The 27,987-nt window shown below is 42.0% G+C and overlaps 3 protein-coding genes across 3 annotated transcripts; 2 read left to right on the top strand and 1 right to left on the bottom strand.

Annotated features, from left to right (window-relative positions):
- Nucleotides 1–77: 77 nt before the first annotated feature.
- On the top strand, nt 78–4,735 carry LOC139387885 (sorting nexin-24-like). The gene is made up of 7 exons (XM_071134213.1): nt 78–301; nt 765–848; nt 1,125–1,229; nt 1,372–1,466; nt 1,600–1,629; nt 1,808–1,872; nt 2,171–4,735. Exons 1-7 carry the CDS (start codon nt 233–235, stop codon nt 2,239–2,241), a joined length of 519 nt encoding a protein of 172 aa, XP_070990314.1. The 5' UTR covers nt 78–232; the 3' UTR covers nt 2,242–4,735.
- On the bottom strand, nt 4,081–20,819 carry LOC139387883 (vitamin K-dependent gamma-carboxylase-like). Its single transcript, XM_071134211.1, has 15 exons — nt 20,538–20,819; nt 17,586–17,825; nt 17,208–17,366; nt 16,684–16,849; nt 16,468–16,546; nt 16,234–16,340; nt 13,880–14,043; nt 8,446–8,747; nt 7,863–7,994; nt 7,138–7,289; nt 6,870–7,039; nt 6,619–6,749; nt 6,279–6,426; nt 5,978–6,179; nt 4,081–5,802 (listed from the first exon to the last, which is right to left on the bottom strand). Exons 1-15 carry the CDS (start codon nt 20,563–20,565, stop codon nt 5,649–5,651), a joined length of 2,334 nt encoding a protein of 777 aa, XP_070990312.1. The 5' UTR covers nt 20,566–20,819; the 3' UTR covers nt 4,081–5,648.
- A 1,620-nt stretch (nt 20,820–22,439) lies between these two features.
- Nucleotides 22,440–27,372, top strand: LOC139387884 (germ cell-less protein-like 1). The gene is given in 15 exon segments (XM_071134212.1): nt 22,440–22,763; nt 22,955–23,078; nt 23,241–23,337; nt 23,456–23,553; nt 23,710–23,822; nt 23,929–23,994; nt 24,111–24,195; nt 24,317–24,407; nt 24,537–24,677; nt 24,775–24,844; nt 24,966–25,021; nt 25,024–25,037; nt 25,141–25,286; nt 26,293–26,380; nt 27,001–27,372. Coding segments are annotated over 15 exon segments (1,506 nt in total). The 5' UTR covers nt 22,440–22,587; the 3' UTR covers nt 27,142–27,372.
- The last annotated feature ends 615 nt before the right edge of the window (nt 27,373–27,987 follow it).

Raw genomic sequence — 27,987 nt, 5'->3', positions numbered from 1 at the left:
TGTTGGTTAATTGATTAATGAGGCTCGCGGTCGTAATACCTCTCCACCCAAGTAGAGAGCAGCAGTGTGACTTTATTGTACTTCCATACGCTACAGTCAAAACAAGAAGAAGAATCAATTTCAGCGAAATGGAACTAGCTAGCTAGCTGGCTCCCAAAACCTCCATATGTGTTTGCAAGTTCATATATATCTCGGGGCTTCATGCATTTAGTGTTGGAGTTGTTTTTCCAAAATGCATAACGTCAGGATTTTCATTCCATCGTTCCGTTCAGAGGACAATCCGATTGAGAAAGGGTACACGGTAAGAGATCTTGAATGTCCTCTGCACCAGTAACGTTAAGCCTGTGCAAAAGCCGCAGAACCACAATCATAGCATTGCAGGTTTGCAACACATGGTTGAAAACAAACCAAGAGTATCTTAGCTACTTCAATTTGGACAATGTTAGCTACTATCAAGGCAACCTTGACGTGACTAGAGTGGGAGTAAAGAAGACCCCGGTTGAGAGCGATCCATTCTAGGAATTTTGACCAGCGACCTTAAAAACAGATTTTGACTGGTAGTCCTGACAGGGTGTGAAACTCCCGACCGTTTCATTTTGATAACAAAGTCACGAAAGAGCAGTTTTGTCCAACTAGTGTATTGTTTTAAATGGCTATGACTGTCAAATGTGAATTTGTTAAAATCAGGGTCATGTCTTTCAGCCTGTACGTTCACATTTATTTAACATTTCCTAACCATGACTGTGGTTCTTTTTCATCTCCAGGTCTTTAAAATCGACGTGCTAATGAATGGCAGACAGCATACAGTGAAGAAGCGCTACAGTGAATTTCATAATCTCCATAAAATAGTGAGTTTTTGTGTACCATTGATTATTTTCTGTCACGGCCATGCAAAAGACTGACTGATTATTCTTGGTGCGAGAACAGAGCCTACTTTACTTTCTAAACATATATTGTACTCTGCAACATCCTGAGCCATCATTGTCAATGATATTGTAAGGCTGGTCTAGGTTTGTGGGGTGATAATTAGTGGAATCAGCTTGAGCTAGGCTTTGAAAGACTCCTCTACCCTCATCCACAGATTGCCCTGTGACCATGCTCAATTTGATATTTGCTTCTTTCAGCTGAAGAAGAGTATGACGCCGCCTGAGATACCCTCTAAGCATGTACGGAACTGGATTCCCAAAGTTCTGGAGCAGAGAAGACATGGTCTGGAACTATATCTACAGGTAATGGGAATACAACCACAGGGCTACACTGACTAGATATTCTGAATCCACACACTCTCAATCTTTTGTATTAATAGGACCACTGACCTTTTTCCCCTGAGTACCATTTGCTTTTGTTTTTCTTGTGTCCGTTATTCCACAGACTATAATTATGGAGAATGAAGTTCTCCCAAAGATATTCCTGGATTTCCTCAACATCCGCCACTTTCCCTCACTGACAAAAACAGAAAGTTGTGGGTGAGTTTTTATACAATGTGCCCTATAAAAGTGAGGCTACTTTTATAACATCTCATCTGGGAAAGAAAATAGTTCCTCTATATAATATCCCCAAACTGATTTTCTATCTTGCATTTTTTTCTTTCTTTTAAAGGTCATTTGAAACTGAATCTGAAGAGGCAAGGTTTGTTAAGTGATTTTATGTTGATTAGATTTGTAGTAGTGAATGTGTTGTAGGGTAACTTCAAAGTATAATGTCAAAATGCAAGTTCAGATTGCTAACTATTCTGAATAATTTTGTCAGAACATTAGCTTTATTAGACTTGTGAAACTTCTCCTTCTCCTCTCTGGTCTCTCTCTAGTAAACTGACCCACCAACCAGCAATGCTCTACCATAGAGACCCCTACATGCTCCCATCCTCCCAAGGTAACATATCTTTACACATCTTCAGGCTGCCCATGAATATACATTCAATATGGATGCAATATTAAAGATCTATTTTGTCATATTTTAATCAAGTCAAGTTTATTTGTCATATGCACCGAATACACAATGTTCCCCCTCAATAATGCAACAAATAAGAATATTTTAAAAATTAATACAATATGTAAATAGAAGCTCATTAGAATACAAATGTTTCTTGTAAATACAATAATAATTTGAAGCGGGAATGTAATATTGTATAGAACAAATCAGTTTTACTTTGCTTTTTTTCTCCCCATAGATACATTTTCAAATGTTGTCGTAGAAGGAGTGATACATGGAATATTCTTCCCAGACCTTCAACCAAGGTAGAGTTACTGTTTGCCAGCTTAGAGGACTTACTAGTAACTCATGAAGAGAAAGAGAAGATTAAGAAATTAACAGCTTGTATGAGTCAATTTTGTAAACATTCTAATAGTTGTGTGTTTATGATATAATATTTTGTGGTTTGTTTCTGTGTTAATGGATATCTTGATAATATTTGAGATGAAACGACTCAAAGAAATGCATTTTCTGAATGATTGTTATTCAAAGATGAACACTCATGATGTTATGACAACATTTAAGATAATGCATATATTCAGCCTCATGGACCCACAGGCTGTATCCATCTACTAGTGGTCTTTCACTCAAATTAAGGTGAGACCTTGGAAGTTTTACACAGTGAAATAACATTACTAGGTCAAACACTTAACTCTAATATATTAGCTATGAATTAATGAAGGGCAACCGATCAAACATTTCAAACATGTGATTAAAAAGCTGAAATATAAAAAGGGAAACTGAACTTGTACTGTCAGTGTAATAAGATGTCTTTATGTTGGTCTGCCTTATCTCAACTTTGTGTGTGTCCCTTTTTTATTTTAAAGAAGATCAATGTGGTTCGTTGTTGCTCTTTTTGAACGTGGGGCTGTAAACTTCCAAGGCCATTTACACGCCAGTCAGTTTTGATCCAATTTAAAGTGATTGATGCTGTACAGATCTAAACTCTTCGTGATGCTGTAGTGGTCAGCATATGGTAATGCTGTGTGTGTGTGTAATTGATAAGCCTCATACACAGCTGATGCTTTTTCGTAGTAAGTCCAGCTTAGTTGGTCTGACATTACTTTGCGCTTGTCATTCATTAGACAATTATGGATGGCTAATAATATAGACACTCTGAAAGACATGGTCTGGACTTTCTATTGACTAGAATTCTCTGCCATTCTTGATATTTCTATCCGATGTGGTCTCTGAATTGAGACCGTGTGAACATTAACACACTTAAAGCTAGAATCCTTTATTAAAACAAGTGGTAATCCTGCATCTGTTTCAGTAAAAAGCTGAGGGATAGGGCAGGAGAAATGTTGCCACTCTCAAATTCATAGACAGAGCTATGGATGCAAGGACTGACCATCTTTGATATCAGCATTCGTTTTAGCTATATTTTGAGGATAGTTTGTTTACATTTACAAACATTGGATTAAAACAAGCTTATATTTTGGGTTCTGATGGGTACGTCTGTCAGGCATTTTTAAGTTGTATTTTTCAAGAATGAATTGGTATGTAAGGGATAAACACCAACGTTCAGTACATTACCTTGGGAATAATGGATGATGCAGTCCCTTCGAGGTTCATTCTTCCAGGGTAATGTACAGAACAGAGGCGTTTACTCCGCTTATACCACAGTTGCCAAAGAAAACAATACTAAAGCACACATTTATAGGTAAAAAAGTGTGAGTATATTTTCATTTCGATGTGTGATTTCACCTGGTAATAACTAAGGATTCTAGCTTTAAAGTAGAGGATTTTCCATTTGTTAAATGAAAAGTGAACTTGGGTTAGTTGAGGAGTCATGTATAGAACTGTCCACTTCATTGAGATAATCATGCCTGTGTTGACAAATCCAGCCGTTTTTGTATCTACTTTGTATATGTATGTCTTGTACAGTATGTATCTTGTGCCATGACACCCGACCAGTAATTTTACTGTAGCACTTTACAGATCACTGTGCTCTGCCTAAAGTATCATGATTAAGACTGATGGCAATAAAGCATGACATTTCCTTAATGGTTTCTTTTTTTCTCAAATAATTTCCCCCATGTTTTAAGGTTTACAAAATCTGAAACATGCATGGTCATGAGCTTTTAAGTTCAAACACAGAGAATGCCATTTATTTCATGTTCAGGCTCTTTATTTGAAAAGTACCAACTGCATTTTGGAATGCAAATGGTGACAATGTTTAACAATGTTCATAATTTGGCCTCAAAGTAAAGCTACAGGTAAGAGCCAAAATAATGGAAACTCTTGAGTAAATGAGTGAAAGTATTGAAAGCAGGGGCTTTCAAACAGGTGTGGTTCCTGAGTTAATTAAGCAAAAATCATCCCATCATGTATAAAAATGCTGGGCAAGCTATTTTGGTTACCGTGGCTATGCTCCGAATGGATGACAATGCCCCCATCCACAGGATATGAGTGATCACCAACTGGTTTGATGAGCATGACATTTATGTAAACCATATTCCATGGCCATCTCAGTCACCAAATCTCAACCAGGTTGAACACTTAGATTCTGGAGCAGTGCCAGAGACAACTTCTCGAAGAATGGAGTCGCCTCCCTCCAACATGAGTTCCAGACGCATGTAGAATCTATGCCAAGGTGCATTGAATCGGTTCTGGCTCGTGGTGGCCCAACACCCTATTAACCTATAAGAGTCAAAGCATAATTTGGTGATTTGATTTGGCCTTACTATTAGCCCATACAAACGCAATGAATAACAGATTCACTACATGGAACAATTTCCCCCAAATAAAACTCTAAAAGGAAGTTTGTTCTGAAGGGTCTATCCTATATCTGAGAGATAAAAATCAGGAATTTTTTGGGGGGGATGTACTTAACCCCTTATTTGTCACTGAACAGTCTTCATATATACTGCACATCCATATTCTTTCTACTGGTACCGGGGGACCTTCAGATGAGTCTTCTGAGCGACATGTATGTGAGAGTCTCAACTTAACACAGAGGGGTCATATTAGTGTGTGTAGCCCAAACTAGTCAGACGCCACAGACAGAAGTCCCAAGACTCGTGTGAGAATGTTTCAGGATGTCTCATGGTCTGACAAACACCGCTCTAACGCTGTCACCTGGATGCGGTGGCTTGAGACACAACAAATCTCTACCTTAAACTGACACATTTTTATGGAGATTAGATTTCAGCAGGGGCACGGACATCGACCTTAGGGCGTTTTAAAATGGTGTTTCCTTTATTTTGGCAGTTACCTGTAGCATAAAGTTGATCACCACTTTTCACAACTGGAGTCAGTCTAAAAAAAATGACCTCATTAAAGTTAGGGATAGAAAACAACATACATTTTGTGAAGGTGCATGTTGGATTTTCAATTATAATACTTATGGCAATATCGAAATAAGACCAAAAAGAACAATGTGATCTTGAACAACCTATGAATGTATTTTCAGTTAAACTGCAAGATCAGTCATAAGACAAATCAATCAGAAACATGCCCCTTCATAATTTCAAACATATTTTCAAATACAATGCAGCCTTTACCCCACCTCTCCCCAAACAATTAAAGTAATTTCTCTTTCATATTTCCAAATGTTCAAAACCATTCAAATGAAAATCCTTTGTTTGATTACTGGGTTGGTGTACCTAGTATAGTAACAGTCTAGCGCCTTCTGTTATTCAAGCACATTCACATAAAAATGATTTTACACACTCCTAGAGCTCATCGTGGCCCACTTCATCCTTGAGGTCCTGGCTGGCCTCAGTCTCTGGTTCCTTCATGTTCGCGAAGGCCACTTCCCTGGTCAGCTGCTCCAGAGGAGGGAGGCCCACCGCCAGGTTACGCATTGCAATGGCTGTCATCAGGAACCTACAACACAGAGCATGATATACTCAAACACATGTGCCTTATATTTAGTCTATGACATTTACTCCTACAAAGCGAATGTCTACGTTAAACCAAGCCACTGCAGGATACACGTGGAAACTGGAGGAATCACATGGTTGTCATGAGTTTTGGTAGTTGCACTGAAAACAACACTCACGCTCGACGCAACATGTAGTACTTTTTCACAGTAAACCGGTTCAGCCTTTCGCACACATTGGCTTCTCTGCGCTTCTTCACTTCTTTCATCCTCCGCTGTCGCCGTAGGAATAGCTGAACAACGGGATCCATCACATTGGCTTCTGACCCCTCATTTTCTCCAGTGATGAGCGACTGGAGCTCTGGAGGGAGGGGTTCCGTTTCTGTGGGGCGAAACGCTGTGTTGGCTCATCACTGCCATCAAGTGTGATGGTTCCTGTTGCATGTGTTAATTCCTGCCGTGTGTATATTTAAGACCTGACCTGTTCCGTTGCGGACCCTCTCCTGCAGTTCAAACAGCTTAGTGAAGTTCCTCTGTAGCGCTGCCTCTGTGGTGTTGACGTAGATGTACATGTAGCAGGACGGCCCCTCAGACACTGTGTACACCTTATGGTAGGCCCCTGCAGGAAGCTGTTCTCGCACACACACACACACACACACACACACAATGAGTACTCCTAGCCACACCATGGCAACTGGAATGTGAACCTTATGTTTAACAGTAAGTTTCAGCCCATGATGATGACTACAGTACAGCTGTCATCCAGGTGAAGGGTGTCATTACAGGCTGGCTGAAGCAGGTAGGTTGAAGAGGGATTATACCTGCTTCTGCTCTCCAGGTTGGAGCGTGTAGTTCTTTTTCTCATCCACTATCTCAACATTCAGCTGGCCCTGCAGCACCTGAACACTGGTGTTGCCCAGGTCCTCACTGACATAGTTCTCTAGAAGGAGACCTAAAGGAAAAATTAACCAACACATACACGAGCTAGATTGAAATGGACTTTTGAATGATGAATCAGTGATCACCATATGAAATATTCTCAATTGAAGACAATGAGGGAGAGACCCCAAACCTGGGAAGTCTGCGATGAAGACTATCTCTGTCTGGTTGTCCAACGAGCCCTCGATCTCCTGGAACTTGGTCCTCCAGGGAGAGAGGTCCACCAGCAGAGGCATGAGCCAGGGATTTGGACGGAATGGTGACCAGTCTGCCTTCACAATGTTCACACGGGGGTCAAAGATACTAATGGATGGAAAGAGAATTCAAGACCAAACTGTACAGCGAATAACATTTCTATCTATGTGGAGGATGTAAAAGATCACAAAAAAGCTATGTAGTACCGTTGTTGGAAGCGTTCATTGATGGACACCCAGATGTCAAAGTAAATCTCTGGATCAGAGATGTTGTAGTGAGGCAGGTGGCGGCTCAGGCAGGTGGCATACTGCTTCAGCATGTCCCCATGGTCCTTCCACCGCCGACTCTGAGTGAACACCTACAGGTGCGCCACAGAACAATTTCACTTTGCTTCACCTTTATGGAACCAGTCATACCACCTTTAAAAAGTTTTGCAGTATGAGGTACTCAGATCCTCCTTCTCCCAGATATTGTCACAGATAAGTTAATTCAATTATAAGATGTAAATATACAATCAATTTTTTCTATTAAAGGTTTGATACATTTTAAGTCAATTAATGAACATTACGAGCCACCCCCATTCCCAATATGTTAGGTTTTCTGAACAACCTCTATTCCCGGCATGTTCATATCGCTAATGTCCTACTGTATGTAGGCTTATGATGAAGTTCTGTATGCTGTAGTTCATTTAAAGTGGGACCAAACACGCTTTTATTGTTTAGTTGGAATGTTGAATGGTTAATATAATCGACTTGAGCTTATTATCCCTAATGTCACATGGGGAATGTGACATTAGGGATAATAAGCTCAAGTCGATTATATTAACCATTAACATTCCCCATGTCTCCCAAATTTCCTCCCTTTTTCCACATGCTTTCTAACCCTTCCTATGAGTCTGATTTTATAGTTGATATATTGTTCAATGGCTCACCCCAGGGTTGAGGTATCCGACATCTCCTGTTTTTCCATCTTTGTAGGTGATCTTGACATGCTGGTGGGATCGGGAGTGAACCATCATATCCCAGGAGTACCCATACAGGCCATTGGTCCAGTTGTTATAGCCCTAGGTCAAAAAGAAAAAAGCTAGACATATTTGTGAAAAAAAAAGTTTTTTTAAAGGAATATCAAATGTTACAGTATTATATCACTTTTTTTGCCAATCAATCACAAAATTGCATTCCAGATCAGGACAGCAGGATGTATGGACCAGTATTTACTAATGCAAAGCCTCTTTCCACACCCCTCTGCAACCCCCACCGTTCTGCTGACTCAAGCTAGTTTACACTACTGTTTACTGCAGACTGATAGCAGTGTTGACACTGATTGAGCAATTATTCTGGTAATCTGTACTGTTGGGAAATAACTTTAGCTGACAGCCGTACACCCAGTGACTCACAACTGACATTTAAATCAAGGCATTCAAATCAAATGCTGCTGATTTCTTGATTCAATACATGGAAAGGATTAGAAGAAGTTTGTCACTATAAACTCATCTTCCATTTCTACAGCAGTACCTGTGTGATGAAGTGAGAGTAAGGCAGGAAGAACTGTTCAGCCAGGTACAGAATGGTGAACAGGGTTGCCAGCTTGTGTTTAAACCGTGTTTTGGAGGCCTTGGGGGCGGGGGACAAGTCCTGTAGTCCCGTAGATGTGTGCTGGGTCACTGGGTAAACACAGGAGGTGCTGGGCTGTGGGGGAGGAGATGTGAGCGGCAGCACGGGCCTGAGGATCTCCGGGAAGCGGGCAAAAAAGTGCCTGGGCCAGTCGGGGTAGCAGAAGAGAGGACTCGTGGCCAGCATAGTGTAGGCAAACATACCTGGAGATATAGGAAAATAGGTATAGGAAAATAGTAGCATTTGTGATCAATAGGGGGTTATAGATTAACTTAAATAGTGGATCATTATAGAAAAGATTGCTTTGAAAATGCTCTTTGGGCCACAGGAGTCTGCATGCATTATGTTGCCCTCAGTACAAGCGAAAATGAATCTTATTTCCTTATCAATGGAATCCTCTAATGATAATGGGAAAGGAACCTAGTGTGGTGGTTGATTTCTTTACTATCAAATGAGGAGAGACAAACTTATCACACAAGTCAGAGTTATACTTAAACTAAATCTTTAAATCACTTATTAATAAGGGAGCAGGTCAATACAACGCACACATTTATTCACTGCTTTAGCACACTCTGCCAACCCGGATGTCCTAGCCGTGTCTGAATTCTCATCACTGTCAAACGCTCCCTAAAACACTTCAGCGAGCAGGAGTTTCTAATCGACCTGGCCCGGGTATCCTGGAAGGATATTGACCTCATTCAGTCGGTAGAAGATGCCTGGTTATTCTTTAAAAGTGATTTCCTCAATCTTAAATAAGCGTGCCCCATTCAGAAAAAAATGTAAAACCAGGAACAGATATACCCCGTGGTTCACTTCAGACCCGACTGCCCTTGACCAGCATAAAAACATCCTGTAGCGTACGGCATTAGCATCGAACAGCCCCCGCGATATGCAACTTTTCAGGGAAGTTAGGAATCAATACACACAGTTAGGAAAGCAAAGGCTTTCAAACAGAAATTTGCATCCTGCATCACAAACTCCAAAAAGTTCTGAGACACTAAAGTCCATGGAGAATAAGAGCACCTCCTCCCAGCTGCCCACTGCACTGAGGCTAGGAAACACTGTCACCACCAATAAATCCACAATATTTGAGAATTTCAAAAATAATCTTTCTACGGCTGGCCATGCTTTCCACCTGGCCACCCATACCCTGGTCAACAGCCCTGCACCCCCCACAGCAACATGCCCAAGCCTCCCCATTTCTCCTTCACTCAAATCCAGATAGCTGATGTTCTGAAAGAGCTGCAAAATCTGGACCCCTACAAATCAGCATGGCTAGACAATCTGGACCTTCATATAAAGTTGATCATTCTCTAAAATTATCAGTCGAAATTGTTGCAACCCCTATTACTAACCTGTTCAACCTCTCTTTCATATCGTCTGAGATCCCTAAAGATTGGAAAGCTTCCGCGGTCATCCAACTCTTCAAAGGGGGTGACACTCTAAACCCAAACTGCTACAGACCTATATCTATCCTACCCTGCCTTACTAAGGTCTTCGAAAGCCAAGTTAACAAACGATATCATAACCGCCATCGATAAGAGACAACACTGCAGCTGTATTCATCGATCTGGCCAAGGCTTTCGACTCTGTCAATCACCACATTCTTATCGGCAGACTCAACAGCCTTGGTTTCTTAAATGACTTCCTCGATTGGTTCACCAACTACTTCTCAGACAGAGTTCAGTGTGTCAAATCGGAGGGCCTGTTGTCCGGACCTCTGGCAGTCTCTATGGGGGTGCCACAGGGTTCAATTCTCAGGCCGACTCTTCTCTGTATACATCAATGATGTTTCTCTTGCTGCTGGTAATTCTCTGATCCACCTCTACGCAGACGATACCATTCTGTATACTTCTGGCCATTCTTTGGACACTTAACTAACCTCCAGACAAGCTTCAATGCCATACAACTCTCCTTGCGTGGCCTCCAACTGCTCTTAAATGCAAGAAAAACTAAATGCATGCTCTTCAACTGATCGCTTCCCGCACATGCCCGCCCATGCAGCATCACTACTCAGGACGGTTCTGACTTAGAATATGTGGACAACTACAAATACCCTAGGTGTCTGGTTAGACTGTAAACTGTCATTTACAAAATAGCCTCCAACACTCTACTCAGCAAATTGGATGCAGTCTATCACAGTGCCATCCGTTTTGTCACCAAAGCCCTATATACACTACCCACCACTGCGACCTGTATGATCTCGTTGGCTGGCCCTCACTTCATATTCGTCGCCAATCCCACTGGCTCCAGGTCATCTATAAGTCTCTGCTAAGTAAAGCCCCGCCTTCTCAGCTCACTGGTCAGCATAGCAGCACGCGCTCCAGCAGGTATATTTCACTGGTCACCCCCAAAGCTAAAACCTCTTTGGCCGCCTTTCATTCCAGTTCTCTGCTGCCAATGACTGGAACGAATTTGCAAAAATCACTGAAGCTGGAGACTCACATCTCCCTCACTAACTTTAAGCACCAGCTGTCAGAGCAGCTCACAGATCCCTGCACCTGTACACAGCCCATATGTAAATAGCCCATCCTGTTATTTATTTTTGCTCCTTTGCACCCCAGTAACTCTACTTGCACATTCATCTTCTGCACATCTATCACTCCAGTGTTTAATTGCTAAATTGTCATTATTTTGCCACTATGGCCTATTTATTGCCTTACCTCCCTTATCTTACCTCATTTGCACACACTGTATATAGACTTTTTTCCCCTATTGTGTTATTGACTGCATGTTTGTTTATTCCATGTGTAACTGTGTTTTTGTTTGTGTCGCACTGCTTTGCTTTATCTTGGCCAGGTCGCTGTTGAAAATGAGAGCTTGTTCTCAACTAGCCTACCTGGTTAAATAAAGGTCAAATAAATAAAACAAAGTGAATCGATTGAGTGCTCTACGATAATGATGGCTGGTCAACGATTCACGGTGAGAGCCCCGAGACAAAAGTACTAAAGGTATTTTATAGCCAAGATACACCCCTTTCAACCTACATGACGAACAACAGATACAGTGCCTTGCGAAAGTATTCGGCCCCCTTGAACTTTGCGACCTTTTGCCACATTTCAGGCTTCAAACATAAAACTATTTTTTTGTGAAGAATCAACAACAAGTGGGACACAATCATGAAGTGGAACGACATTTATTGGATATTTCAAACTTTTTTAACAAATCAAAAACTGAAAAATTGGGCGTGCAAAATTATTCAGCCCCTTTACTTTCAGTGCAGCAAACTCTCTCCAGAAGTTCAGTGAGGATCTCTGAATGATCCAATGTTGACCTAAATGACTAATGATGATAAATACAATCCACCTGTGTGTAATCAAGTCTCCGTATAAATGCACCTGCACTGTGATAGTCTCAGAGGTCTGTTAAAAGCGCAGAGAGCATCATGAAGAACAAGGAACACACCAGGCAGGTCCGAGATACTGTTGTGAAGAAGTTTAAAGCCGGATTTGGATACAAAAAGATTTCCCAAGCTTTAAACATCCCAAGGAGTACTGTGCAAGCGACAATATTGAAATGGAAGGAGTATCAGACCACTGCAAATCTACCAAGACCTGGCCGTCCCTCTAAACTTTCAGCTCATACAAGGAGAAGACTGATCAGAGATGCAGCCAATAGGCCCATGATCACTCTGGATGAACTGCAGAGATCTACAGCTGAGGTGGGAGACTCTGTCCATAGGACAACAATCAGTCGTATATTGCACAAATCTGGCCTTTATGGAAGAGTGGCAAGAAGAAAGCCATTTCTTAAAGATATCCATAAAAAGTGTCATTTAAAGTTTGCCACAAGCCACCTGGGAGACACACCAAACATGTGGAAGAAGGTGCTCTGGTCAGATGAAACCAAAATTGAACTTTTTGGCAACAATGCAAAACGTTATGTTTGGCGTAAAAGCAACACAGCTCATCACCCTGAACACACCATCCCCACTGTCAAACATGGTGGTGGCAGCATCATGGTTTGGGCCTGCTTTTCTTCAGCAGGGATAGGGAAGATGATTAAAATTGATGGGAAGATGGATGGAGCCAAATACAGGACCATTCTGGAAGAAAACCTGATGGAGTCTGCAAAAGACCTGAGACTGGGACGGAGATTTGTCTTCCAACAAGACAATGATCCAAAACATAAAGCAAAATCTACAATGGAATGGTTCAAAAATAAACATATCCAGGTGTTAGAATGGCCAAGTCAAAGTCCAAACCTGAATCCAATCGAGAATCTGTGGAAAGAACTGAAAACTGCTGTTCACAAATGCTCTCCATCCAACCTCACTGAGCTTGAGCTGTTTTGCAAGAAGGAATGGGAAAAAAATTCAGTCTCTCGATGTGCAAAACTGATAGAGACATACCCCAAGCGACTTACAGCTGTAATCGCAGCAAAAGGTGGCGCTACAAAGTATTAACTTAAGGGGGCTGAATAATTTTGCACGCCCAATTTTTCATTTTTTGATTTGTTAAAAAAGTTTGAAATATCCAATAAATGTCGTTCCACTTCATAATTTTGTCCCACTTGTTGTTGATTCTTCACAAAAAATACAGTTTTATATCTTTATGTTTGAAGCCTGAAATGTGGCAAAATGTTGCAAAGTTCAAGGGCGCCGAATACTTTCGCAAGGTACTGTATATAGAATGGGTCACAAGGGTAAGATTTGTATGAAAGATACTGTCTGCTATGTATTATAGGTACTGCTGTGTTAACAGTTTTCATTGTATAGACCAGTGTCTGGCCCTCTGACTCCAAACTGGAACCATCTCTCCCTGGTATGGAACAGAAACATTAACTCATGCTCTGGAATGCTCTTTGGTTTTTAAAAGACATCGTAAATCTCCTGTCAGTGTTATCTCCTAGAGGCCCATACTTAGTAGAACACACACCCAATAGTTAACAAAATACTCTATTCTGTTGCATAAAACAAACATTTGATGCAATAAAAGTATTATAACATAATATTGCACTCACACTAGACTGAATGCATTCAACTGAAATGTGTCTTCTACATTTAACCCAACCCCTCTGAATCAGAGAGGTGCGGGGGCTGCCAAAATCGACATCCACGTCTTCGGCGCCCCGGGAAACAGTGGGTTTACGGCTTTGCTCAGGGGCAGAACGACAGATTTTTACCTTGTCAGCTCGGGGATTCAATCCAGTAACCTTTCGGTTACTGGCCCAATGTTCAAACCACTAGGCTACCTGCACCACAATTACAAGCAACTATTCAAAATGGGACATCATCCCAGAGTACAATGGACTCTATATACAAAGTGTTGAATTTTGTAGCTTCTGTAATTCAGTAACATTTGATATTCTCATTATGATGACTGAAAAGACTCACCGATGCTGAAGAGTTGAGAGTTCATGCAGTGGAAGTAGCTGACAAAGAAAATGCCAAAAGGGCGTGTGGCATCGAAAAACAGCAGATAGCCGGCAGACAGGTCCAGACAAAGACCACCTCCATGGACCACCAGCAGACTCACCATTTCATTAGGCAGAATCATCCTGTGGGACAGACGCAAAGGGTAAGAAATCCATACAATCCCACATAGGGCAGTTTTATATAAGCTGTTCCAAAATATGAGGGCGCTTGGCCCTCAATACATCTGTATTGAAGTCTGACAAATACCATCTGTGTGGTCCAGTGTGGGTCAGCTAGTAGAGCATGGCTAGGGCCAGGCTTTTTAGTTATATTTTGTGAGGGTTTTCTTTGACCACTATTTCCCCAGTATTATCCACTAGGTTTGCTGCAGGCAGAAAATCCGTTAATTCTCTTTAATTGACACAAGCTATCTCCAATCAATCATTCAATGTCTGGTTGTTCGTCCTAAACCAGGGGAAGAGTGGCATACGAATCTTAATTGCACAAAGCCTACTATTTGGCAGGGACTACTATTTGTAGATCAGTGATTCTACACCTCACTTTGCTCAAGCTGATCCTCTCTGTTACGTTTCCCAGTTTCTGTGTTGTGGGTTTGTGTATATGTATATTTCAGGAAATGGCTTCCTGGATTCCCCCAAGCAGCTGATTGGTCGGCACCATTGCAGATTGGAGCTCTGACCCCGCCCTCTCGTCAGGAGATACAGCTGTCTGCAATTAACAACTCCTTCTGCAGCTTAAAAAGCCGGTGTTCCATTTAGGAGAAAGAGAGCTTCTTGGATGTTCTGTGTTGGTTGTTGTTCAGAGACAGTTTTGTTGAAAGTATTTTGTAGCTGCTACTTCTGAGGTATGCGTGTGCCAATAGGACTCAGTGTTTTTCATTATTGAAATTGTTCACTTTAAGTTTCTATTATTCTGTTTCATTTGTTCCCAGGGGGGGAAGGGGAAGGCACCTTGGGAGTGCATAGGCAAGAGGCCTGCGGGCATACATATACCCATAGTATGTACTCAGTCTGTGCACACTGGGTTAGACCTGGGCGGACCACCCCCTTGTATTTTGGTTAGCGTGTTAAGAATAGATAAGTAGTGGGTAGGTAGGAGAGGGGGCTCTAACTCTCTTTGGGTTCCATCCAGACCCTTTTCCCCACATTACCGTGTCATCCTTACCCGCACCTACAATCCCATACCTCTTTCACTCCACAGGGAGTTGAGTTGTAGCGGGGTGTTGCGTTCCCTCCACCAAGAGGCGTGCGTAACAGACTCAATCCCTGATCGGAGGTTATAAAAGTGGGGCAATTAGTACAGCTAAAAAGGGGGCTATGAATCCAACCAGAAAATATAAATTCCATATCAGAATATCGCTTAAAAAAGTTTTAAAGTATGCCAATACCCCGCTGGGGCACTCTTTGCAGACAATATATTCTACAAAACCTGCAATTTAGCATTTGATTAAGAATGCTTATACCATTGACGGTTGTGGAGGATATAGCGACAGTCTCCTTACGTAATAACAAGCCAACATCAATCAACACAAATATTTCACAATGTATTCCTTGTCAGTTCTTAACATATGGGTTTGATAGGGAAAAATGTTTGACTATTTTCAGAACAAATGTCTAGCCTGTTTTTATTAGTTATAGAAATAACCCAACTTCTCCAACTCTTGAATGCAGTGTATGGAGATACGCTTCTCATACTCTACAAAGCGCATGTGAATGCGCAGTTACTCAGAATAATATTGACACTTGAATAGTTTAAGTAAATATACTATATTAGCTAGAATAACGAACGTCTTCACCCAGTTCTCCTTGGAAATATGAACATATCAGTCTTGTCAGTGGATTCGTCCGTTATTATGGAGATGCTTTGTTTTGTTTTACCATTCTGCGCCTCCGTTCTTTACGTGTGTTAATGAATCCACACATTTTGGGATTGTCTACTTTTTTGAGTGTTGGCGCTTGGAAAAGCCATATCCTCAGCATTTGTTTTTTCTATAGTGGATAATAAAAGGCTAATTTTTTTTAAGTCTACATTTTCTCAAATTAATTATGTTAGCTGGTCTATGAATGCACACTTGACAATTTACAGGTTGTGTGACAAGATGCCTTATTGGCCTCTTGAGGTCAAATGATGGTAATGCAGGGTAGAAAGAGAAAAAAAACACCTGGACCTAAGCATGGCACTTGCAACACCAGGGTTGTGGGTTCGATTCCCATGAGACACCAGTACGAAAAAATATGCACTCACTGCTGTAAGTTGCTCTAGATAAAATCGTCTGCTAAATTACTAAAATGTCATTAAAAATGTTAACTAACCTGAAAGGGTCAAAAAGCCAATGGTGTGCCAAGTATGACATGGAATATCCCTCTACCCAGTCTGCATCCAGTTTCTTGATTCCAGCAATGAAGTATACTATAAAAATCTACCAAGGAAAAAGATTAAAGATATATTATAGTAGTGTCCTCAAAGTTTATCAGGCACATGTTAAGGCAGATACCCTTGATATAGTAAAGTTTATATGAACTCAATAGAAGGAATTTGGCACAGACCTGAAACCTCAGAAGAGTGTAGTTCCAAAGTGGCACTTGGGAATTCTTTTTTTGGGGATTACGTAATCCATCTATTGACCTGAAAATAATAATATACTGCATGTACTTAAATGCATGCATACACTCAGGCAAACCCACACACAGATTCAATCAACCAAATATATTATACGTTTAAGAAATGTATAGTAATGGTTTCATAAAAGTTCTGCAACTCACCAGTATCTGTTGGCGTCCATGAATGTGAGCTGGAAGCCAATGAGTCCGTAGAGGTAAGAGTGGTTGTTCCAAGCTGTTTTGTCCAAAAAGAAGATGTACCAGTACGTGGATATGAACATGAGACAGGAAAGGCGGTAGAAACAGCCCAACATGATTCCTACAGCACCTATAAAAAGAGACAATTAAAAGAAAAAGTATTTAACTAGGCAAGTCAATTAAGAACAAATTCTTATTTACAATGACGGCCCACACCGGCCAAACCCGGACGACGCTGAGCCAATTTTGCGCCGCCCTATGGGACTCCCAATCACGGCCGGTTGTGATACAGCCTGGAATCGTACCAGGGTCTGTAGTGACACCTCTAACACTGAGGTGCAGTGCCTTAGACCACTGTGCCACTCGGTCTAAGGCACTTTTCAGCACACATTGAAAAGATGAAAGCATATTAACACTATCACATAAACCTGCACAAAGGAAACAAAATACAGCAGCTGTTCCAATCACTGACTCAGAACTTGACCTACCAAAGAGCATCACCACATAGACCAGGTACATATAATCAAGAGGCAGCGGCTGCAGGAAGCTGAAGAGAGGGAAGCGGCACACGGGAGCCCCATCCAGGTACTTGTAGTCCAGGTGGCTAAGGCCTCGCTCCTGTGTAATGTCTATAGCCATTATCATGCCTGGGGGACAGAGACACGGGAAGACACACAGAAGATGAGAACAACGAGAGAGATTGCACAAGACTACACTCACCTGACCGCCGGCAGATGATTTGACTTGCATATGAAACTCAACATCTCAATGCGATTAATTCAAATCTCAGGCACAAATGAAAATGCCAGACCCTGCAGCCATTTTGACCAAGGGTAACTAATCTTAGTGGAGATGACAGAGCTCACCAAACAGGAAGCGGAAAATGCCCAGAGAAGCCGGGTCAGTGGGGCGGTTTAGGAGACACACCAAGCGATGCCAGGAGGACAGGTCCTCCTTCTCAAACCCAAACAGCCGTTTCATCATGCTCTCAGTCTCCACTGCCCTCTCTGCTGCTGGTACTGTCTCCTTGTCCATGGTGCCTTCTCCCTCATCACTGCTCCCAGACAAGTCTCCCTGTCCTGAGGACTGCTCAATGAAAGGAGCACCTAAGAGAGAATGGGAAAATATGCATACCAATTCACACGTCAGAGAAACACCTTAACCCTACGGTTCACAAGAATGCCATGGGTATGTGTGCAGTATTTATGCCACAGTCATTAGGAACTAGATGTTCCTGATTATATGCTGATGTGTATATTGCAATTCAATTACGGTGATACATTGATTATCGTGAGATGCATTGCATCTATCAGTCTCACGTTTTTATAAACCTAGTCAGCAGATCCAACCCGCTTACTTACAGCTGCATTAGGGTCGGAAAGCATATGCCTGTGTATATTAAGACACCATGGAGCTGGTGCGAGATATGGTTCGGAAAACGTACCTCAATCCAGAGACTAAAATGTGTTGTACCGCAAATTGTCCCATTATCCTAACTGTTAAACTGAAAAGATTGAACGACTGGGCATTTTAGTCCTCATGCTAGGCAGCAGAATCCACAGCAGCCATTTTGAATGGCAGTGTCAGCCAATCAAATGATGTCCTGGATTATTGATATTTTATTTTATTTGATAATTGTGGGGGGGGGGCTTCACCTTTTTGTATTCACAGGAATATCCCTGTATTGATGTGGAATATTGTTATTGTTGCAATAAAAAAATGATGGAAATGTATATACAGTGGGGAGAACAAGTATTTGATACACTGACGATTTTGCAGGTTTTCCTACTTACAAAGCATGTAGAGGTCGGTAATTCTTATCATAGGTACACTTCAACTGTGAGAAACGGAATCTAAAACAAAACTTCAGAAAATCACATTGTATGATTTTTAAGTAATTAATTTGCATTTTATTGCATGACACAAGTATTTCATCACCTACCAACCAGTAAGAATTCCGGCTCTCCCAGACCTGTTAGTTTTTCTTTAAGAAGCCTTCCTGTTCTCCACTCATTACCTGTATTAACAGCACCTGTTTGAACTCGTTACCTGTATAAAAAACACCTGTCAACACAATCAAACAGACTCCAACCTCTCCACAAAGGCCAAGACCAGAGAGGGTGTAAGGACATCAGGGATAAAATTGTAGACCTGCACAAGGCTGGGATAGGCTACAGGACAATAGGCAAGCAGCTTGGTGAGAAGGCAACAACTGTTGGTGCAATTATTAGAAAATGGAAGAAGTTCAAGATGACGGTCAATCACCCTCGGTCTGGGGCTCCATGCAAGATCTCACCTCGTGGGGCATCAAAGATCATGAGGAAGGTGAGGGATCAGCCCAGAACTACACGGCAGGACCTGGTCAATGACCTGAAGAGAGCTGGGACCACAGTCTCAAAGAAAACCATTAGTAACACACTACGCCGTCATGGATTAAAATCCTGCAGCGCACGCAAGGTCCCCCTGCTCAAGCCAGCGCATGTCCAGGCCTGTCTGAAGTTTGCCAATGACCATCTGGATGATCCAGAGGAGGAATGGGAGAAGGTCATGTGGTCTGATGAGTACAACCGCAAGAACACCATCCCAACCGTGAAGCATGGAGGTGGAAACGTCATTCTTTGGGGATGCTTTTCTGCAAAGGGCACAGGACGACTGCACCGTATTGATGGGAGGATGGATGGGGCCGTGTATCACGAGATCTTGGCCAACAACCTCCTTCCCTCAGTAAGAGCATGGAAGATGGGACGTAGCTGGGTCTTCCAGCATGACAATGACCCGAAACACAGCCAGGGCAACTAAGGAGTGGCTCCGTAAGAAGCATCAAGGTCCTGGAGTGGCCTAGCCAGTCTCCAGACCTGAACCCAATAAAACATATTTGGAGGGAGCTGAAAGTCCGTATTGCCCAGCGACAGCCCCGAAACCTGAAGGATCTGGAGGTCTGTATAGAGTGGGCCAAAATCCCTGCTGCAGTGTGTGCAAACCTGGTCAAGAACTACAGGAAACATAAGATCTCTGTAAAACAAAGGTTTCTGTACCAAATATTAAGTTCTGCTTTTCTGATGTATCAAATACTTATGTCATGCAATAAAATGCAAATGAATTGCTTAAAAATCATACAATGTGATTTTCTGGATTTTTGTTTTAGATTCCGTCTCTCACAGTTGAAGTGTACCCATGATATAAACGACCTCTACATGCTTTGTAAGTAGGAAACACTGCCGAGTTTGCAGGTTATCAAATACTTGTTCTCCCCACTGTATGTTCAACACAATTTGCCATTCTGGCTGAGGTTGCCACTGCTTGTTAGCGTAAGAAGGAAAACGGTAGTTTATTTAAACGAATAGTTGTTCAATCTTATTGGTGTAACAGTTGGGATAATGGGACAATTCGGAGTACAAGGCATTTCTCATCCCTGGATTGAGGTACGTTCTCTTTTCCAAGCAGGCTCTTTGTCTTTTTAATTGATTTTATTTCACCTTTATTTAAGCAGGTAAGGTAGTTGAGAACAAGTTTATTTACAATTGCGACCTGGTCAAGATAAAGCAAAGCAGTGCGACACAGTTACACAAGGCATAAACAAGCGTACAATCAATAACACAATAGAACAAAAATAAGTCTATATACAGTGTGTGCAAATGGCGTGAGGAGGTAGGCAATAAATAGTCTTAATATACACGAATGCTGTCCGACCTTAGCGCAGCTTGAAAGCAAGCGGTTCGGGTATGCTGACTACTCTATATATACCCTGTAACAATTTACTGAAAGCAGAGCTGATCAATGGTTACAAAACAACAACAATGCTGTCCCTTGTTACATACCTGCATTGTCGCACGCCCCTGCTTCCATGCTTCCAACTCGGTTATGCAAAAAAATATATACTATTTGGACAGGGATGTCACCCTAATAGTACAATTTCCCCTCCTTGTCCCTACCCCAATGAGATATTCAACACACGTAAACCGTTGGGTACGTGTCAGTCCGTGTACTAGCCTAAGGAAGGTTGTCTGGAAAATCGACAGGGAACCTGAAACAGTGCTCAGTCTATTGGTTGTTTTTCCACGAGACAAACTACACCTAGTGGCAATCCGGAAATTGTATGCCCCCCAGCGGTTGGGATGAGAATAACCTAATGTAGAAGGCATGAAGCTGGTGTACAAAACCGAAAGTATTTATCAAAAAATATATAGATTTACAGTACCAGTCAAAAGTTTGCTAAACCTACTCATTCAAGGGTTTTTCTTAAATTTGTACTATTTTCTACATTGTAGAATAATAGTTTTGATGACTTCACTATTAAATAACCCATATGGAATCATGTAATCAAAAAAAGTGTTTATATTTGAGATTCTTCAAAGTTGCCACCCTTTGCCTTGACAGTTTTGCACACTCCTTTATTATATTGAACCTTTATTTAACTAGGCAAGTCAGTTAAGAAAAATCTTTAAAAATGTCCGGTGGATTGAGACATAACCAATGCAAAAAAAACATCTATTTTCAACTGATATTTTGTTATTTCAATTTCCGCGGGGGCTCGGACATCGACTTTAGGTTTAAGGTTTAGGGTAGGGACGTCCCAAGGATCTTTAGTTAGGAGAAACATATTTACCTCCTGAATTAAGGAGGAAGTTACCTGAGCCGTGGTGCACCGGTTTCCACTAAAAAGCACAGCCACAATGTCAAAATGGGCTATATCGTAAAAATGGATGAAAACAAAAACGTGATTTTGGTCTTAATTTAAGATATATTAGCTGTGTGGTTAGGTTTAAAATGAGAGTTTAACAACATAACATGTAGAAATAGGCGGGGTTAATATGACTTTGTGGCTGTGTTAACTAGTGACGACTCCGTGCCCCGGTTTTTGTCCGCAACGATGGACAGTGAACGGGCAAAAACGGTGAGGGAGGAGCGCCTTTCTCAAATCGAACAGTAATCTGCACCGCTCGGTCATATTGTCAACAAGGCAGCATAGTGCATCGTTCAAAAACATATCTTTAACATAAAATATATGTTTGAATTTTTCAAAATAGTTTTCATTGGAAAGGCAGATATAGCGTTTTTATAAAAAGCAATCACTTTTGCATGTGAAAACACATAATCCTATTCATTACTCCACGTGCTTAATCTAGCCTAGCCCTAAACGATGTCACTCGGGTTTTTTATGTGCCGATTTCGCCGTGAGTTTTGATCGGGGACCTGGATTATGCCTGAGAGATAAAAGACAGCCCTGTTCCAAAACAAATGCAATCACTTTTCACCCAGTGCAAACTACCCACCGGGGTAACCCGGGCCTGATAATCGTATCCCCTCGTCCCCTCCTTGTTGTTTACTTCTAGTAACTTGTCACTGTTGATCTGGCTAGCAAACTAGGCCACCTAATTGACAACACAACTTGCTAACCGACCAGTTAGCCTTGTGCGTTGTAGATACATCAGGTACGTTTCTGTAATACAATACATTAGCAAGCTATTGCATTCGTTATCTTCCCGGTCACAAGCTATGGGTTGCTACTAGTTGTTGTGTGGGTAGCTGGCTAGTTTAGCTTTCTAGCTATCTACCACAGCAACTGTTGCAACCACAACAATGTAATGATAGGTTAGCTGAACACAGTGCCTGAGGTTGTTAGGTTATTGTTGCCAGACCTGAGGGCAGGACCTGTGTTCCGAATTCATGCTTTTGACATGTATGAACAACTGTTACGCGAGTGTTCCTGGTCTGAACCTAAATAATAACTTTCAGAAATGGTTACTCAACAACAAAAGTGACCTGCTATTGTATACCCCTGCATAATGAAGTTCATATAAATTACAATAGATCCATCCATTTCATGTTGCAGATTATTTTGTTTCGTGTGTAGTGTGCAGGGGAGAGATGGGCACCCAGGGCAGCCGGTTACATACCTCCTCCCAGGATCCTGAGGAAGCAGGAGAGATTACATGTGCCAGTGGCAAGCATGGATGTGAATGCAGAAAGAGGAAACGGACTGCACACTGCGACTGCGACAGTGAGCCTGATGAAGAAGACGCCTTATTGGACACACCACGGAGGTGAGAAGTCATACACATCACACTGGAAATACACACAATTTCATAAACCAACAGACACAGCAGGCCAGAGTAAGAGACAAACACACTTATAGAACAGGTGAGGTATTCACATATATTTCATGTCTTTCATATGGCCAGCCTGTGTCTAACCTTGGCCTGCGTTGTTCTGGTTTGTTTTGGAACTGTAACAGGAAGAAGCTGAAAAGCACATCTAAGTACATCTATCAGACCTTGTTCCTGAACGGGGAGAACAGTGACATCCGCATCTGTGCCCTGAGGCAGGAGTGGAACATGCACAAAGTGTACCTGTGCCAGGTTAGTGCATTGTTCTGTGTACACTACACACTTTATTAGGCCGTCATTGTAAATAAGAATTTGTTTTAAACTGACTTGCCTAGTTAAATAAAGGTTAAATAAAAAATGATCTACAATGCCTGTGACTCATCCCCCCACCCCATGATGTTCTTATTTATGTAGTCAGGGTATTTCTCCAGCATGTTCAGCGGCTCCTGGAAGGAGTCCAACATGATGGTCATTCCATTAGAGATCCCAGACCAGAACATCGACACAGAGGGTGAGGACTTCAGTCACTGCCAGGAATAAAACACTACAAATTGCTTTGTTTATGTCACTGAACTCCTTTTTTGCAGTTACTATACACATTTATCTTGATTTTCTCCGTGTGTGTGTAGCTCTGCAGGTAGTGTTTGGATCTCTGTACCGGGATGATGTTCTGATCAAGCCCAGCAGGGTCGTCAGTATCCTAGCAGCAGCTTGTATGCTCCAACTGGTCAGTAGATTATCATCATATCACACTACAGGATCTTTACATGGAATGTTGAGATGATGGTGATATGTGTGAGTTGGAAGTTGAACTTGCTGGAATGCAATTTACTGAACGAGAATAGATGATCAAAGGCCATAATATGCCTGTGTGTCTTTGCAGGATGGTCTGATCCAGCAGTGTGGTGAGACCATGAAGGAGAACGTTGGTGTCAAAACTGTGTGTGTCTACTACTCCTCTGCCAGCATCTACGGCCTTGACTCTGTCATGAAGAAGTAAGCCCCATCATTACATTCCTATTGAGTAATATTAGTTAATCGAATAATACAGTTGTTCTTGTTCTTATCACTCTACATGCATATGCTTGTGTGTCTCCTGCAGGTGTCTGGAATGGCTCCTCAATAACCTCATGACCCATCAGAATGTTGACCTCATGAAGGAGCTGGGGTGTGTATCTTCAATGTTTTCCTATTTTTCCATAGAATTTATACATACTCATAATAGTCTAAGTGTTGTGTGGTTGGTGTCAGTGAGCAGCGTGTGTTTCTGTGCTGTATTTGCAGAGTGGATGTGATCGAACTGCTGATCCAGTCGTCTGACCTATTCGTCATGCAGGTGGAGATGGATGTCTACACCGCTCTGAAAAAGGTACTACTGTAACTGCCTTTGGGACAGTTTCTAAAGGCTGTTTTTGTAGATCGTTGACTTATCTCCCCTTCCCCATCCCTTCTCTCTCATTCATACCCTCTCTTTGTAACTCTCTCCTCAGTGGATGTTCCTGCAGTTCAATCCATCCTGGGACGGTCCCATCAAGCAGCTGCTGGCTGATGCCGACGCCTGGCTTTGCAAACGCAGGACTGGTACGTTCTGTTCCACAGGGCATGTCCACAGCTAGCTACACACCTATCTGAACACAGGGCTGTAGAATATACACACAGACACTGACTGACCAGTCTTTTCTAATGACTCTTATGTGCATGCTGTTGCAGAGATGGGAGAGGAGGAGCCCTTTTTAAAAGCAGAGGACGGCGCCCCCTTTACTCCTGTCTTTAGACAAGTGCGCCTTCAATACATCATCAATGACTTGGCTTCCGCACGCATCCTGGAGAGAGACAACATTCTCCCACCCGGTAAGGGTGATGATTCGGATAGTGATTTATGTTTCACATTCACTTGTGACAGTTTTATTAGTAATTTTTATTTCCTCTGTAAAACTCCTCATACCAGATTGGCTGACCTCCGTGTACAAGAGCCAGTGGTTTGCCATGCTACGGACAGAGCACGACAATGACAATGGGTGAGAACTGGAGCTCCAAACCAGCAACATCACTCCATGACAACATTCATTCTGTGATTTTCAGTGACTGAAAATATATTTTTGCTTGTATAGTAAGGCGTGTGTTGTTGTGTGTTTGTAGCCCACAGGATGCCAACAAGGAGGAGTTTGAGTCAAGTAGTATGCGATGTGGCAGGAAACCAAAGATGGTGATGTGAGTCAGACTATTAGTCTCTGTGTAATAAGGACATCAATCACACTATAAGAACTTCAAACAAAACATCACAAAAGATAATGTTTTAACTTTATATTCTCAGTACTGTTGGCGTTGGACAGGCTTCAACTTTGGCTTTGACCTGCTGGTGACCTACACCAACCGCTTCATAGTGTTCAAGAGGAATACACTGAGCCAGCCATGTGGGGGAGCTGTGAGTATGCAGCCTCGGAGGCATCTAGCATACCGGTTAGTGTTCCAATCTGCTGACACGACCTAGGCTGTGGTCAGCACAACACACATAGCTACAGATTTCAAATGTAGGCATTGCATTGTGTGTGGAGTAGTAATGATATAATTATGTTCTGTATAACTGCCATGTTTTATTTTTTTATTTCACCTTTATTTAACCAGGTAGGCTAGTTGAGAACAAGTTCTCATTTGCAACTGCGACCTGGCCAAGATAAAGCATAGCAATTCAACACATACAACAACACAGAGTTACACATGGAATAAACAAAACATAGTCAATAATACAGTAGAACAAAAGAAAACAAAAGTCTATATACAGTGAGTGCAAATGAGGTAAGATAAGGGAGTTGAGGCAATAAATAGGCCATGGTGGCGAAGTAATTACAATATAGCAATTAAACACTGGAATGGTAGCTGTGCAGAAGATGAATGTGCAAGTGGAGATACTGGGGTGCAAAGGAGCAAGATAAATGCAGTACGGGGATGAGGTATGTAGATAGATGGGCTGTTTACAGATGGGCTATGTGCAGTGATCTGTGAGCTGCTCTGACAGTTGGTGCTTAAAGCTAGTGAGGGAGATATGAGTCTCCAGCTTCAGAGATTTTTGCAGTTTGTTCCATTCATTGGCAGCAGAGAACTGGAAGGAAAGACGACCAAAGGAGGAATTGGCTTTGGGGGTGACCAGTGAGATATACCTGCTGGAGCGCGTGCTACGAGTGGGTGCTGCTTATGGAGACCAGTGAGCTGATATAAGGCGGGGCCTTCCTAGCAGAGACTTGTAGATAACCTTTAGCCAGTGGGTTTGGCGACGAGTATGAAGCGAGGGCCAACCAACGAGAGTGTACAGGTCGCAATGGTGGGTAGTGTATGGGGATTTGGTGACAAAACAGATGGCACTGTGATAGACTGCATCCAGTTTGTTGAGTATTTGATTTACCTGTGTTCTACCAGGCCTGACTAGCCCCTCACATCTTACTCAATGTTTCTCCCTCGCCCTGTTCAGGTTACGCCTGGCTTCCTTTGATAACAGTGGTAAGCTGGTGTGTAGTCGATCCACTGGTTACCAGCTACTCACCCTGGAGAAAGACCAGGTCAGTCCCACAGTATCCGGTCTGGAGTGTGAAGTTACTGCGTAGCAACTCAGCGGTGCATAAAAGCCCTGGTCTGCTTTAGAAAGCTTTTGTAAATTACGATCACCAGAACTGCCGTTTTGGGATCTAAAATTGGTTTATTATGATCAAGTTCAATCCCCACTGTGAATTATTTTAAAGTTAACTGAAAATCAAGATATTTAATTAAATAGTGATCCATTGACTACTACATTTGTTGTGCTGACAAATGTATTGGACTGATCCTTTGCTAGTTACGGCCATTTTCACCATGATCCTTTGCAATTACATTTTTTTGGGGGGGGAGCATTCAGCCCCATTCAGCAATATTGCGCGTTTCGAATACTTCCGGCTTCATTACGCCATCAGGAGTTTTCCATAGGAAAACGTGGAATGACGTCAGCGCTATCACTATCTACTGGTTTTAATGTCTATTGGTCAGTCAGACCACACGTAATCCACATGTTCTGAAACTTTCCTCGCCTCTTGAAATGAACACATCACTATATAAGTATTGCCTGAATCGTACCATATAACTATTGCTGTATGTTCTGTGCTCCCCCTATTTCTTATTCTCTCTTTTTTTATTTTCTTCCTACCAGGAATATGTGGTGATGAACCTGGACAGTCGGCTGTTGTCCTTCCCCCTCTACGTGTGCTGTAACTTCCAGTACACATCTCCTCATATGGACCGCTGTCCTGATTCCCCTGAACCAGAGAGCAGCGCCCGCAGTGTATCCTGATGCCAGCTCCACACCATCAGCCCAGTTCCCTTACCACTCCCCTTTATAATATAGGCTAATCCTATCCTTGCCCCACACCCGCATCTTCCATGGCCCCTCTCTGACATCCTGGCCTCAAGCTGTGGCCCACAGCTTCTACCCCCCAAACACAACCCTGGCATCTGCATGCTCTACAGCTCAGTCTAGTGTGTTTTGGGATACGTTGTTCGTTTAAAAAATATATTTTTAATTCTTCGGCTTTCATTTTATAATATGTTTTTTATAACATTCATAAATTTTTTGTATTATTTATTTAACATTTTTTTAAAGAAAAAGTGAAGAAGAAAAAACTTAACCTGCCAATAAATTGTCCACACCAGTGGGCTGTGGTGCTATCAGCAGCGTGTGCCCTTCTCTTGTCTCTCACAGGAAATGATCTGTTACTATTTCTGTACATCCATTACTATCCTAATTAAGAGTAAGTCGGCCACTATAGTAGTGTCCAAATTAGGTTTGAATTTCAAATACCCACGGCTGAAAATTGTGCTGTTTTTGCTAGTGGAAATACATTTTAAAGTTTGGTACGGATAGCCCTCCTACGTATTTCCATCTTAACAAACTTGCAAAGGGGGAAAGACGTAGGAGGACTATCCGTACCAAACTTTAAATTGTATTTACAGGCACTAGCATTTCATCCCATCCTTAATTGGTTTAGACATGAATCTTCCACCCCCTGGCTGAGTATAAAGATACAAATTGTGTCTCCTATTGTCCTGGAAGAGGTGGTCTTACTGATACAGCCCTTAAACTATGCTTTGGTCCTATTATTGCTCACACCATTTCTATTTGGTGGAAAATTTGAAGAAA

The sequence above is a fragment of the Oncorhynchus clarkii genome, chromosome 29 (assembly GCF_045791955.1).
Source record: "Oncorhynchus clarkii lewisi isolate Uvic-CL-2024 chromosome 29, UVic_Ocla_1.0, whole genome shotgun sequence".
NCBI classification, from domain to species: Eukaryota; Metazoa; Chordata; class Actinopteri; order Salmoniformes; family Salmonidae; genus Oncorhynchus; species Oncorhynchus clarkii.
The sequence above is the reverse complement of the archived record's forward strand: the minus strand, read 5'-3'. Positions and strand labels throughout refer to the sequence as shown.

Excerpts from the sequence above, each read along its gene's own strand:
- LOC139387885 (XM_071134213.1), top strand. The coding sequence starts at position 233 with ATGCATAACGTCAGGATTTTCATTCCATCGTTCCGTTCAGAGGACAAT. Across the intron at positions 849-1,124 it reads TTCATAATCTCCATAAAATA|CTGAAGAAGAGTATGACGCC; the intron begins GTGAGTTTTTGT and ends TGCTTCTTTCAG. Across the intron at positions 1,630-1,807 it reads ACTGAATCTGAAGAGGCAAG|TAAACTGACCCACCAACCAG; the intron begins GTTTGTTAAGTG and ends GTCTCTCTCTAG.
- LOC139387883 (XM_071134211.1), bottom strand. The coding sequence starts at position 20,565 with ATGGAAGCAGGGGCGTGCGACAATGCAG. Across the intron at positions 17,826-20,537 it reads AGGGGCGTGCGACAATGCAG|GTGCTCCTTTCATTGAGCAG; the intron begins GTATGTAACAAG and ends ATTCTCTCTTAG. Across the intron at positions 17,367-17,585 it reads CATTTTCCGCTTCCTGTTTG|GCATGATAATGGCTATAGAC; the intron begins GTGAGCTCTGTC and ends TCTGTCCCCCAG.